This window comes from Esox lucius, chromosome 15 (genome assembly GCF_011004845.1).
Source record: "Esox lucius isolate fEsoLuc1 chromosome 15, fEsoLuc1.pri, whole genome shotgun sequence".
Classification (NCBI taxonomy): domain Eukaryota; kingdom Metazoa; phylum Chordata; class Actinopteri; order Esociformes; family Esocidae; genus Esox; species Esox lucius.
Genome location: NC_047583.1, coordinates 29,597,875 through 29,613,055, shown reverse-complemented (window position 1 = coordinate 29,613,055; position 15,181 = coordinate 29,597,875). Strand labels below are relative to the sequence as shown.

The window sequence follows — 15,181 nt, the reverse complement described above, 5'->3', positions numbered from 1 at the left end:
CATACAAAAAGGTCATTCGAGGTGGTTCGCTTGCTTTCAGATTTTTCTGGACTCTTCCATCTACTGGGAGGGAGCCTGGTACTGTAATTATGCAGTGCCCATATTAAATACCATCCAGTGTACAGTACCTGCACCTCAAAAGCTCCACTGTTGCTCCGGCAGAGCATATGAATTATTCAAAAGGGGTACAAGTTGGGGGGCGGTGAGATGGGAAGTGGGAGTGGGGGCGGTTGGTGTTGGTGTTGAGCTGTGAGAGAGGGACCACACCATCTGTTTTACCTCCTGTGCTGTGCGAGGTTGTGGGACACCTCTAGGGGGATGCCAAGGCACTCGGCCCTGCAGGCTGATGAGCCTCTGGAGTCTCACGGCACACTTCTGGTTAAACGAAGCCCTCTGTCTGGCAAGCAGGCCCATGAACATTTCCACTAAGAGTTGACTGGGTGATACTGACATTTAAAACAGCAGGAAGAGGGGAAGGAGTGGTGTTTGTTTTGTCTCTTAACTGAACTCTGTCAGTCATTTCTGATTGCAAAACTGAAGGTGTATTTGACAACTGAAATTTCAGTTATTCGTCAGACTGATAAACCACCATTTTGTATATTTCTGTTGTTTTTAGGCAGGGGAGCAAGATGATTAGATTTTCAGCATTCAGAACCACATCATTTACAAGGTGGGACTCTACCCCCAACCAGCCATCACAATCCATTCCACAAGGCAACCTGCCTCCATTTTGCTCTCCCCGTTAACAACTCCCCTTCATGTATACCTAAATGTAAAATAAAGTCAACAATATTAACATTTTTATATATGTAACCATAGCATGTATTTTCTATGTATTTATGTATGTGTTGGGCTATATCATCTGTTTGTTTCTGTCTCAGTTGATACATTACAGAGCAATGTATATTTGTTCAGGCCTCAATGGTTTCTTGACCAGCAACATTCATTTTACGCGGTCAATATTTCTAATGATATCACTTCTAATAATAATCTGAGTGGAGTGATTGGAGTGATCTAAGTGCCAGTACCTTTTTGTGGGGGTGCTGGCAGCTAGAAATAGTCAGCCCTGATCGATTGAGAGATTCAATGAGCAATCATCAAGAAGTAACATCATGGATTTCATGCTTACATTCACACTCTTTGAAATACATGGTGTATCCTTCTCACAGAAATGCTGCAGGTCACTGTCACACTGGCTACATGGGTGCTAGTATCTTCTCCAAAGGAATCTCAATTGTTCCAGTAGAACTTCTGAATCACTAAAACCAACCAAATGCTACTAAAACCAACCAAATGCCAGAACTGACCTTACCGTCTTATTGGTCCCATAAACTATGGGGTTTGGCCAGAGCCAGAAAGCAACATTGATAAGAGATGTACCAGTCACTGAGGATTTGATTTGTATAAAGCCCCTAATTTTAAGGAAATCTACGCAACTGCTATGGAATGAGATTCAGAGTGAAATAGTGCAGCAGAAGATTTCAGCATGAAGAATACTAGGGGACAAAAAAAGCTGTTGGGCGTTGCTGCAAATGATATCGCTACACGTTTATTTAGTGTTAAATACACTATCTGAACGCATTCATAATACACATACATTTATGTGGGTTTAGGTGTGTGTGAGAGGTCCATTACCCGCTGGTGGCTTGATCATGGGGGGTGGGATCAGTGGGACTATGATGGGCATGTTCCCGTGCTCCCTGGTGCTGGGTGTGGAGGTGGACGGGGTAGTGGAGGACTCTGTCACTCCATTCCTTGAAGTTGGTGTAGAGTGGGAGCTATTGGCTTGGTTTGGGGAGACATCACTGTTCTCCCCCGATCCTCCTGGGATTTTTGGCAAAGAGTTTTCTGAGGGAGACAGAAGTGGAGTGTGTTGGCCTTTTCTGACTTACTGTAAAGCAATGGAAATGGGTGTCATTGTTCACTTCAGTAGTGCAGCTCTGGGACTTATTTCCCAATAACAATGGAAGTTAAGTGTTTCAGCAAGCATTTTTCCAGCAGTGGCGGAGGTTGTAGCGTGCATTTCTATAAACAACACAAGAGAGAGCGTTCACTTTGGCCAGACCAAGTGTAAACACTAACTTAATAATGTAATGATTCCCCAATACCGATGACAGATAAGCTCCTAAAAATATAATTTCAACCATGGCTTTAAATTTTAACCATGTTATTCAAATATATATTTTTTGTATTATGCATAAAATCAACATTTGGCACTTACACCTAATAAATGTATTGAGGCCTAATACAAGCAGGTTAAAAAATATATTATTATCATTATTGAATGTATTGTATAATATTGTATATTATTTAATTATATAGGCCTAGGCCAGGGCTGCACAACCCTGTTCCTGGAAATCTACTGTCCTGTAGGTCCTCTCCACCTCTAATTTAGCACACCCGATTCTAATATTTAGCTGGATGAAAAGCCTAATCTAGTTAGTCACAAATGGGGTTGAATAGAAAACCTACAGGACACTAGATCTCCAGGAACAGGGTTAGGTAGCCCTTGCCTAGGCTATGCAGCCTATAATGCAGTATGTATGATATTTTAAATGGTAGCTTTCTACTCAATTTTTGTCTTTGCCCCAATCCTTTATATAGACAGTACCAGTCAAAGGTTTGGACAGTTTTGACTGGTACTGTATATGAAAGGTTTGGGCAAGAGGAATTGTTCAAAATGTTTTTAATGCTACAGGGTTAAACTCAATTTCTGTGGCTCAAATCTTTCAGGGAAAAAAACAAACAAAGACTCCGGTTGAAGGAATCTCTGTTGGCTTGCCCCTGCACAGGCTGGTTCTGTGTTGCCAATTAGGTGACTTTGGTGCCAAATGTAACTTGTTTTCAGACCTCTTTAGACAGTTTTATTGCTAACAGCAACAAATACAGATACTTTTTAAGGCTGTCACAGTTTATGTTGGTTCTCTTTTTCTCGTTTTTCTCTGGGCTGCTACTTTTGAGTGCACTCGTCACTCTACCCTATCCCAGGTTTGCTCTTGGTCATTCCTTGTTGCTACAGACAGGAAATAGAAAATGCCAATAGTGTTGTTTGAATCAAAAAGCACACAGAAATTTGCTAACTTTTATCCAGTCAAAGATGATTACAAAAATGTGGTTACTCCAACTTATGTCATTCTACCAAACCTTCATTCACACAATATATTTTTACCTGCGTCACTCTCTAGCCTACTCTGGTGTAGCATTGGAGAAATGGCAGGACCTTTGGGGAATGTGTGTAGTCCGTGGTTGCTTTTATAACTTGGAAATCTCCCAAATCATCAGCAGCACAATTTACCAGATTAATTTTAAAACTGGATTGAAATATACCAAAATGAACTAAGGAACTTGCTTGCTTGACATTATACCTCTTCAACTCCGAAAGCCAAATGTATACAATGTAAGCTGCATTGATAGTGAGCCTTGATTACCACCCAGCACATCTAAAAGGAAATGAGAACCCCTCCTTTGAATAGAGATGCCTCTAAGTGCCTCTGAGATTTTACATAGCATCTACAAATGGTTTAATGTTACGTTTAGGCTAAAGATGCTTCAGGAAAAAGCAGGCCCTGATACAACTGTAAACATTGTTTTGAATCCAGCATATATGCTTTTAACATAAAACTTGGTTCTTTTCTGTTACTCTGGAAACCTGGTTACCAGCTTTGAGATGCAAATGTTTGCTCAAAACCTGATCAGGTTTAACATGTAGAGATTCCAGAGACACCAGTATAATCACCCATAGAAAAGTGCAGTTTCCTGAATTACAACTATATACACCATAATGACTGGATGATTCAACTAGAGCAGGTGTTGAACTGGATAGCCTTACTGAATTGCCTCATCAATCATGGTACACTACTGCCAAATTCCAGTAGTACTTTTCCAAAAGTCAGCCTTGACCTCGCAGGGGGAGTTGTCAACTCAGAAGAGAAAGTGAATGTCACATCATACCACTTCTAAATGTATGCTCCTGCATACCAGAAGATTTTATTAGGTACTGCAATTAACAAAGAAATATTCCACTTGATGGTTTTGCGCACCTTTCAGGACTGAGATATGTTGTTGTGCCTCTCCATCAGGGTAGTTCTGTATGTCAATGTTGTCCTGGTCTCTCAGGTCCACCTTGTCATAACCATACCAGCCAAGCAGCTCGTTCATGGTGTTCTCTGCAAAACTCTGCAAGACAAGAGACACAACATTAGGATTAATAAGCTTGAATCCTCTGTCACAGAGTGAGGGGGGCAATGAGGGATACTCAGGTATCGTAGCATATGAACACAATCCTCCTCCACTCCAGAACAAGCAATAAAGGAGATTAGGTCAAATATACTTATTTTATGAAACCAAGCTGCATGACTTTCAAATAGGTTTCTCCAATTTCCTGAAACCATAATATAACAATAGTTTATATATTCACATTCAGGGTGGGAGTCAATTCCATTTAGACTCCAGTCAATTCAAAAGGTTCACTCTAAATTCCATTTGTTTCTCATCGAAAAGCATTGAAGAGGATTGGAATTGGAAGTGTATTTCCTGATTTGACTTAAATTTAATTGGAATTCAGCCCAACACTGGTAGTAATTTGTCCCTAATAGCAGAAACATAACTAGAGATATGTGCACACTTATCAGGACAAATTGACAGTTGACTTATCCTTGACTGGTTTTGCTCAAGTCACCATTATCATGTTATACTTCTTCCAGTTTGAAACCAATCCACATGACTCACGTTATATTCCAAAAATGTTCTATACAGCACAGGAATTCCACAATATCTGCATATCACACATTATAGAGAAATTCCAACCCATCAAACCATGTGCACTACCACAGATTTATTTTCACAGCACATTTTATTCATCAACAGTGCTTTACAGTAAGTGCATACATTTTCAGATTGCTAGGTGGAACAACCACACAACATCCTTGAAAAACTACCCAAGCAGTAATACCCAACATATCAAACCTTACATCCTTAAAAGGGAACAATAACACTATTCTATGGCAAAGGAGCCAACAGTCCTTAAAACATTAATCAGGGCTTTTCAAACAACCGTAGTAACACCAGAAGCATATTTAGAGTATTGTTTTCCTTCAATAGGTGCTGTCATGTTGTAATTTTTACAGATGCATTAGCTATCTGTGTTTAAAACTCTGAAAATCACATGCTACTAATGAATATAAGGCTAACCAGGAAACACGAACAGGCTGCCATAAAATTTAGTGAACTCTCAATGGCCAAACTCTTTCTATATGTTTATGGCTGGGAGTAGCACTATTGTCTCATACGGACAAAGGGGCTCACCATGGAGTAGGGCGGGTTGCCATGGAGATCACCCGCCTTGCCTGCCCATGAGTTGGCCCGCTCAGCCCGAACCTGATGAGACACGAGTTATTTCATTACATTCCGGCATTGAACTGTCAATAAAATAGTACTCAATCAAGCATTTAATAGTCAATTAAGGGCTGCTCTGTCAATACCACTGGATTAGGGAAGTCATTTCATTACATGAAAAAGCATAATCAACGTCAGTTATAACATCAGCTCTCAATCAGAAATGGCAGACGTGAAATCACAAAGCATGGGACACAAGTACAATTCTGTAAAACAAAGTCATTTTTTTAGAAATGCAAGCAGGGATAAATGTTATTTTACACTAATCTTGGTTAACCCACAACTTAAGTATTTTGTGAATGGTCAGAATGTCGATTCACTTCTAGGTCTTTGTGTTAGGAGTTTGGAACAAGAATGAAGAGTGCCACTCCTCTCACTTGAAAACTAGGAGCAAGTCTATCCGCCAAATGCCTCCTCCCCTACCGAATATGAAAGACGCAAAAACCTGTGAATTCGGCTTTTGTCCAAATCGCCGACACTAATGCTCCTCATTATCTCACACGTGCCATTGCTTCATGACAGATCTCGCGATATTCATGTTCACATAGTCTTCCCACAAGAGGGGAATCAAACAACAAGAACCGATTGAGACAATATAGGATCACAGCTTGGCTGCTTCATATGCCAATCATGTGTACATTCATTTCACATCCACCAAAGCACACGTCAAATCAATAATAATTGTGTTTTCATTATGAGAATTCTAATCTATGCCCCAAACAATTTATTGCTTTTCAATAATTGCACAAGCATACAGTACAATGGTATTACTGCCAGGCTTTATTAAGGATGACTGACCCCTTGAGAGAGGTTATTCATTACAATCAGTTTGGCCAGCACATTCGTTCAGGGTGAAGTGAGTTACCTCAGGACAGTTTAGACCTGGCAAAACAATGGTGTTGTCAGGATAATAGAACGCTGCTGCCACTCAACGGTTAAAAACAGAAAAATACATTAAAGCTATGGTTCACGTCACAGCTGTCAAAGAAGGAAGATCCATTCCATGGTTTGAATGATTTTTTTTTTACAATCAGTAACTAAAAAGTGTTTAGAAATTATAATGGACCTACATTCATGCAGATTAGAAAACAGTTAGACAGTTAAGAGAAAATAAACATACTGAGAATTTTAAAGGTCTGTGGACTTCGTTGTAGACCAAATAACCAGAAGAACAAATGGGTTAGACACCCCTAAATGTTTCTTATATCCCAGCAATGTGACTGGCGCAACAGTAAAGTGATTGTCTTGCCGTTAGTGGCAGCACCGGGAGACAAGGGTTCAAATCCTGATTGTCAATGCAACTGGCCATTTGGGTTAGACAAATATGATTGCCATGCCTCAGTGTGCCCAAGCTACTCCTTTGGTCCCTGTGAACTCAATTGCAGTCACAGTTTAGAATTCCAATATTAATCTGAGGACTGAAGGGAAATGGAAAGCTTTTACGGACTCAGAGGACAGATATTAATTGTGTCTTGTATTAATAATCCAGTTACATGGTCTTAGTTATTAAGACATTGAGACACATATCCACCTTCATTGATAGGTCTCAGTCACTACAAACACAACTACATAACATGAAAATACAAAATGTCTGAGTTTCCTCACCACTCATCAATATGAAGCTCAAAATATAATCATTTCAAAAGTCAATCAGTACAAGAAATATGAAAATGTAAGTCGCTCTGCATAACTCCTAAATTACTTACATGTAAAATAATGAAGACAACATGACGACAAACACATATGGCCAATTGAAGTTTTGGTTACTACTATTCACTAGGTTGGATCATACTGTGCTACTTTTAACAACTGCTGAGGTTTTGTCATGTTACAGAGGAACTCTTGCCCGTTGATGTAGTTTTTTCTTGAGTCAAACTAGACTGGATCATATTACTCAAACAAAATGAAAGGGTGAAGCCAGCAACCGTCATCTGTCCATCTCTCTCTGTCTTCAGGAAAATGTTGTCCTCGTCTTTGCTCCCTGTCCTATCTGTCAACCCACCACTTCCAGAAACAAGGCGGTAAAGAGAATGGAACCCAATCTGCATGACAGGTCATGAAAGCAGAGCGCATGCTTGATGAGGAGCAGGCTTTTGTTCTGGCCCAGGACAAAACATCTTGTTCAACCAATAAACATCTTGATAAGTTGAACTGACTGATATTAAAGAGTTGTAGAAAAAGAAGTATGAAGAATCTATAGAAGTCTATAAAACTGTCATAAAATATCACCATTGAAACCCAATCACAGCTCTGCACAAACTCAACATTCAACTCAGGAAAAAACAAAATGTTAGCAGTTTAAAATAATTAAATTGTTTTGATACAAAAGCTTGTTTCCTTCTGTTAGCAAGAGGTGGTGTGGATAGGGCAGAGCCAGGGAAATCCGATACCTTGTGGGCAGAAACCGGAGTAGGTCACAGTACACCATGATAAAATTCCCTAATCCGCATGCCAAGTTTCCTTAAGTGGGCCCTCCTTCAGACTCTCCTGGCCCACACTTTTCCATTCCCTTGTTCACTCTCACCTCTCTCTCCCAGTGCTCTGCTTTCATTTCCCTTACCTTCCTTGATATCTGATCCTGTGCAGATGCTCAGGTTTCAGTTTTTACAGCTTAGGCAGCCTATTGGTGTATACATTCCTTTCCCCCCTGCTCTTACCCTTCACTATCCTTATCCTACCAAGTACAGCCCCCTCTCCTTGATTACTTACTGTGGCTTATTTTACCATGGTGCACATTAAAGCGGCACAAGATGAAGGAAACACTGTCAGACTGTTTGGTTTTTCGAGGTATGATCTCTCACAAGAGCACATAGGGTAGTGATTTTTTTCCCTTCTAACTTTCTCAAACAGACAAGAGGGAAAAAATAAATAAAGAAAAAGTAACAAAATCTTTAAAGTAGCAAACAGGCTTTCAGTTAAGAGAGAGTTATACTGTAGCCTGTTTGGCAGAACATTTTGAAGATCATGGCTTTTGAAATAAATACTGTATCTTTTTCTGAGCATGGCTACTTTGTTATTTCTATTCACTAGGTTTATTGTTTTTATGTTTAGCAGTCACACTGCGTCATGCATACGTCAATGATACATACTAAATCAATTTTACAGATTTAGACCAGATTTTATGTTGTACCAGGTGCAAAGATTTAACTTCATTTCCCATACTAATAATAATAACTGGCTAGGAAAGCCTTTTGATTCTTCTCAAAATCTATAACCACCTCTTTAATAATCACTTATTAAAAAAGGAAAGGTAGACATAGAACTGAAACTCAGTCATAATTGAAAGATGTAAAGTACATTATATAAAACAAATACCTGAATATGCCTGTGTGTATTGCAGCATCTGTGACTTATGATGATGTCTGGCTGGCAAGTGCCAACAGATCTGAACTGGAGCTGTGTTTGTCAGTGCTCAATAAATTAATTGTATATTTGGTTAGTGGAGACATCCATAATGCTCTACATATGCTGATGATTATACTGTACATGTGTCACCTTCCATTCCACGCTTTAAACTGAGCTCACTGACGAGTAGATGGAGTGGAAGGATATGGCAGCTTCAGACCCTTGGGCAGCATTTCATAATTTTGATTGATGGAAACAAAGAAACACAATGACATACCAAGAATACCATTAGTGACTGTAAAAATATCCTAATTTCCAATATTTTCTTGCTCCATGGCCCAAGGGTAAATATTCTATTTTAAATAAACGCTGTTTTCAGCAATGATTTTAAAAATATTTTATTTTATGCAACTACCAATGATTCCATTATACTTATACAAAATACTAATTAACCAATACATACATTTGGCATTTTCAATGCATTAACGTTAATACTGAAAGTAGCACCAATGAGCCCAATACCCGAATGGGGCAATATCTGTCCTCTTTATAGGTCCCAATGCAACGATTCAAATCCAAATATTTAGCATGCCTCTACACAATTCAAGGCAACAGAAAAGGGGTGTTTCTCTAAAAGACAGCACACACCTCTTGAATGAAAGAAATGATGCACACCGTACGTCTGTAGGCTTTCCGGGCGATCTTTGTTCATAATTCTTCTTTAAAAAATATTTTAACTAATCTAACAATATGCCAAATATGACCTCTTTTTCGAAATGTGTTTGTATTAGAACATATTTTTATTCGCAACCCAGGCATATGTGTACAAACAATGAACACATGATGAAACCCGAGACAAAGCAGCGATAGGTTCCCTACATGCCATGCCCTCTTTACGTTTTCTCCACAACGTACGATAGGACTATTCCATCACAGCAGGAAAATCTATTACTGGAAAATATTTGAACTAGCCTAATATATGACATGCTTAAGTGTACCATCCATACACGTTTAATGTATGCAGAACTGACCAACGCACGATAAACGTGATCTTGTCCAGCCCCAGTAGAGACACATCTGGATAACACGCTTATAGCGATTTCGGCTCATTCACAGCTGGACAGAGCTGACATCCTTTAGCTTGCGTTAACGGCGCAGTCGAGGGACTACTTCTATCATCAATAATTTGAAGTGTATTTACACACATAGACGAAGATACGTCTCACCACGCTATTTTATTTTAAATGCGTAGGCTACGTTCTGTTGTTTCATCGGGAGTAGCGGTAGTAATAGGAGTAGTGGCACTGTTGACGCCTTGCTGACGCACTGGATTTCCATTTACTCAAATGGAACCATATATGTTAAGGAAAACAACACAAATTACAATAATTTGGTCTCGATTCTCCAAAATATGTTTTCCCATTAATTGTCAAATAGTAACGTAAATGAAAGGACAATAAAGACGATGTAGCCAACAGTCTGTAGCCTAATTATAACGCAAGGCAGACATAGGTTTTTTATAAAAATGCATTGAAAACTGAAACTAGGTTATGATTGGGTTTAATTAATTGCCAAACATGAATGTGAGGTTGAACTTGTGTGCCACTCATCCAGTAAATTGCAGTTAAATGAATCGGGTCTGCTCTAAAATGTGAAAGGATGCGCGCTTTACGCATCCACAGAAATCACGCTTTTTAATGAGCGCTCCGTTTCCATGCGTAATTGAAACCAAGTGGTCCAATATCGATCACTTACCTTCATTTCTTCATTGATTTCTCTTTTTACCGGGTGAGCCGGTTTTCGGCTTCTTTTATTTTCGGGGGGTCTGCCCTCTTTTTCCATCTCTGCCATTTTTTATAATACCTCCGTCAATATTTGCGTTAGGGGTAGACTGGTCAAGTATGAGGCGGGGCCGCTTCAAAGTTGTCCAACCGCGAATGTCAAGCTTGGGAACAGCTCGGGTGAAGTTGATGATACCGTTGAGGGCTCGCGATGCCCTGTTAAATCAGCCATCTTCAGACACTATTTTTCCACGGTCTGTGGGTAAGTTGGTGTGTGAGCTGCCTCTGAGTCAAATGAGAGGTTGAGTGAAAAAAAAATCTAGACAGGGGGAGGAGCGTCCACTGTAACATAATGTGACGCTGTTCATCAGAGGTGGGCTATTTCCTCTCGATTTTCCATAACGTTTTCACTTTGGACCCTCTTCACCTTACACATGTAATCTTACAACCTAGTCTGGTGGGCTGACAACTCACGGAGGCATGGGTGTCCTACATCCTTTATGCCACTGCTGAACAGATGTTTCTTATCTGTTGCAATTACAGATTTACAATAGACAGTGCGCAAGCTGGTAGATGGCAAAAGAGGTCCTGTGTAGCTCAGTTGGTAGAGCATGGCGTGTGCAATAACATATTTGTCGGTTTGATTCCCATGAACAGTTCTGCAATGCATTTGATTCAGGCTTGGGTAGGTTAAATGTGATCCATTACAGTTACTATCCCCCTATCTAAATTTGTAATCAGTAAAATAACATTTGAAATACTCAAACTCAATGACGTAATCTTACTTTCAGTTACTTTCATATTTAGAAAACATGTGCATATAATTGAGTTTACATACCTGGTCATATATTGATTTAGCATGTTACCTTATTGGTTATGTACAGTATTTTTGAGTTGTGTAATCAATTTATAATTTATTAAATACAATTATTTAAAAAAACGCCTTCAATCTTCACACAATACCTCATAATGGCAAACTCTTTGTGCTAATTTTTATGAAAATTAAAATCTCATGAAATCTCTCAAAATTAAACTCAGATGCATCCTGTGTCCTTTGATCATGCTTGAGATGTCTAGAACTTGATCTGAATCCATCTGTGGGAAAATCAATTAATTGGACATGATTTACAAAGGCACACAACTGTCTATATAAGGTTTTCTAACCCGCTTCACAGTGTATGTCAGAGTAAAACCAAACCACGAAGTCCTCTCTGTAGACAACCAACATAGAGTTGTGTCAAGACTTTAATCTGGAAAAGGTTATAAAAAAAACTCACAGTGGGTTCCATCATTGTGAAATGAAAGAAGTTTGGAGGCACCAACGGTCTTCCTACAACTGGCCATTCAGACAAACAAATGTATCGGGCAAGAAGGTCCTTGGTCATGGAAGTGACCAAGAACCTAATAGCCATCTTAACAGTGTCAGAATGTCTCTGCAGATGTGGGAGAACCTGCCAGAATGACAACCATTTCTGAAGCACTCCATTAATCAGGCCTTCATGGCAGAGTGACTAGATGAAAGTCACTCCTGAGTAAAAGACAAATTACATGAAGGACACTGAGAGCATGAGAAAACAGATTATCTGGCCAGATGTGCCCAGATAAAAGATTATCTGGGCAGATCAAATTATTAAGACTGAATACCAAGAACTAACTTTGGCAACCAAAAAGTAACACTCATCACTTGGCTAACATCATCCCTACGGTGAAGCATGATAGTGGGAGCTTCATGCTTTGGGGATGCTTCTCAGTAGCAGGGACTGGTAGACTGGTCAGAACTGGTGGGAATGATGAACAGAGCAAAATAACAGAGGTCCTTTAAGAAAACATGATCCAGAGCACACAGGACCTCAGAGTGGGTCAAGGATTCATCTTTCAGCACAACAACGACCAGAAGCACCCAGCCAAGACAACACTGGAGTGGCTTTCAGGCAATTATGTGAATGTCTCTTAATGGCCCAGCCCGAGCCTTGAACCCGAATGAACAGTGGAGAGAGCTGAAGATCACAGTTCACCGATGCTCGCCAACCTATCTGATGAAGCTGGATAGGATCTTGAAGGGTAAATTCAATTAATTGGACAGGGAGCCATTACATCGTAGCTAGCTATCTAATATTGACAACAGAAGCAACCACTATTTCAGCCACCTGTCTCCACACAGCATTTTTTTGTTTGCGTCTCTACAGGAATATAGCATGCAATTGTATAGCTCAGGGAATCCCATCACTGCTACTAAACGTTTTTCATTTTTTCATCCACCTTTTTAAAAGGACAGCAAAAGCAGACAATGGAACTGTAATTGTGGACGCGGTTGATTTGCAAAAAGTTGGGAAATCAGAATTATTATTTTCTTCGCCTCTCACAGATCCCACAAATCGCCCCACAAGCCACTCACTCGCCACATTGGTTATCTACAAAAGCTGACTGGTGGTTACCTAATTCAAGCAAGCTGGTTTTCTAACTAGCATTGCAAGTTGTGTCAGAATTACATCAGTGAGGCATATTAATTGAGTAGAGAAATATAAAATGTAAAAATGAAGACTGAATAATATGTTTGTATTCCTATTTTAACCATTGTAATAAGCTGACTTTTCTTCATACAAATTTGCTATGCTCAAACCTTGATAGACAGCTTAATTGCTGTTATGATGCTAGTTCACTTACAGACATGCTACAAGCAAAGCACACATTTCGCAAACAGTGTGAATGTACCATTACGGTACATTCACACGTACCAAGACCACTGTCTATGAATTGAACAGTGAATTGCAGAATATCGATGTTGCAAATGCTTCCTTGTGTTTATTTTTGGGCAATGTAGTAAACTTTTGACATTTTAGTTATTAAAATTTTTATTGTTTTGGTGAAGATTTGAATTTCTATTTTAAAATCAAATAAATAAGGCCAAGCACAGTTTGTTTTACATTTACTTGTTGTAATTTTATTTATGTATTTTTTCTATTTATTTGTATTACTTACACTGCTGTTAATGTTTTAGTGGGATTTAAAATTTATATTAAAAAAAAATCGAAAACAAAACATAAAAACACTTCCCCATAATCGTAAAAAATTGTGCAGCCAAGCTTGATTTCTAGCATAAACATCACTGAAAGAATACATATTGTCATTGGATTTTAATCATAATTAGTTTTAATCATAGTCAACTCCATTATTATTACATTCAAACTGCTCGCCGCAAGACATCCAAGTCTCTTCAGTGTTCATCCAGCTAGAGCTGGATGCTTACGTCTAAGCCACTTTCCTGTCCATCCGGACCATGACCTCCATCCTCATCGCCTGTCCATCCTGCTCAAAATCAGGGTCATTGACAGGAATGACAGGCCCCGGGACAGAATTTAACATTTAGGACCCAAACCACGGGCCAAAAAATAAATTGTAATTGTATTACTGTCCAGAAAACATGTCATAAACATTTTATTGTTTAATGTTTTAATTCATAACCAGGCCACATTCAAATCCCTTTGTTTTCAGCAGTTATGTCACATCTTTTCAATTCATACCCTACTCAATCCCAATCAGCCATTACATAACTGCTACATATATTTAGACGTTCTCTTATGGATTTGTCTTTCCATTTCTGTGCTCCTAGTTTTGGTTGCATGGTGGCAATGTTTTATCCAGATAGCTACAGTACTGTAATTAGACAAATGTATTGGTTAAATAAGATTTTTTTTAAAGCTGCACTACTGTATGTAGGATTTTTCAGTAAAAAAATATATTACAGCATTTTGCAATTACTCACCTGTCAGAAAGCGGTTCCGCACCAATGCCCGATAGATAATCACGTTCTGAATATAAATATGAAAAATGTAATTGCCTGTTCCAAAAAAAGCGCTAACTCAGAGTTCGACTACCTTTCTTCTTAGCCTTGATAACGTTAGCTTAGGGTTCCTGTTAGCTTGCTTCAGAGAGTTGGTCTTAGTCTTCTTTCGCTTAGCAGTTTTCATAGTGTATGCTGTAGTAGACCGAAAAAGCAACCTGGCACCCCCCTCTCCATCCTATGGGCCCACCATTCATGGGAGGAACCGCTGGGGTCGGGTGCGCTGCCATATGGGTGGCAATGAAGGCCAGGGGCCTCGACGGACCAGACCTGGGCAGCAGGGGGTAAGGAGCCGGAACTTGTGAGGGAGGTGGAGCGCTATCAGTAAGATCTGGTGGGGCTTACATCCACTCACAGTCTCGGTTCTGGAACCGTACTCCTGCATAGGGGATGGACTTTATTCTTCTCTGGAGTTGCCCAGGGTGTGAGTCGCCGGGCGGGTTGGGATACTCACAAGCCCCCGGCTGAGTGCCGCTATGTTGGAGTTTACCCCAATGGATGAGAGGGTCGCCTCCTTACGCCTACGGGTTGTGGAGGGGGGATCTCTGACTGTTGTTTGTGCATATGCCCCAAACAGCAGTTCGGAGTATTTGGCCTCCTTGGAGACCCTGAATGGAGTCCTGTATGGGGCTCCAGTAGGGGACTCCATCATTCTGCTGGGGGACTTCAACGCACACACCTGGAGAGGCGTGATAGGGAGGAACGGCCTCCCTGATCTGAACTCGAGTGGTCGTTTGTTGTTAGAGTTCTGTGCTAGTCATGGATTATCTATAACGAACACCATGTTCGAACATAAGGATGCTCATAAGTTTACGTGGTA

General features: G+C 39.9%; 1 protein-coding gene across 4 annotated transcripts in view; it reads right to left on the bottom strand.

Moving 5' to 3' along the window:
- Positions 1-10,813, bottom strand: part of sobpa (sine oculis binding protein homolog (Drosophila) a) — a 30,162-nt gene extending 19,349 nt beyond the window's left edge. For all 4 annotated transcript variants that reach the window (XM_010903536.4, XM_010903539.4, XM_010903537.4 and 1 more), the window contains exons 1-4: positions 10,495-10,813; positions 5,305-5,376; positions 4,041-4,176; positions 1,636-1,848 (exon numbers count right to left, since the gene is read on the bottom strand). In XM_010903536.4, the coding sequence (XP_010901838.2) occupies positions 1,636-1,848; positions 4,041-4,176; positions 5,305-5,376; positions 10,495-10,590 (517 nt within the window). In that variant the 5' untranslated portion in view covers positions 10,591-10,813. The remainder of the gene's footprint in view (positions 1-1,635; positions 1,849-4,040; positions 4,177-5,304; positions 5,377-10,494) is intronic.
- Between the last annotated feature and the right edge of the window lie 4,368 nt (positions 10,814-15,181).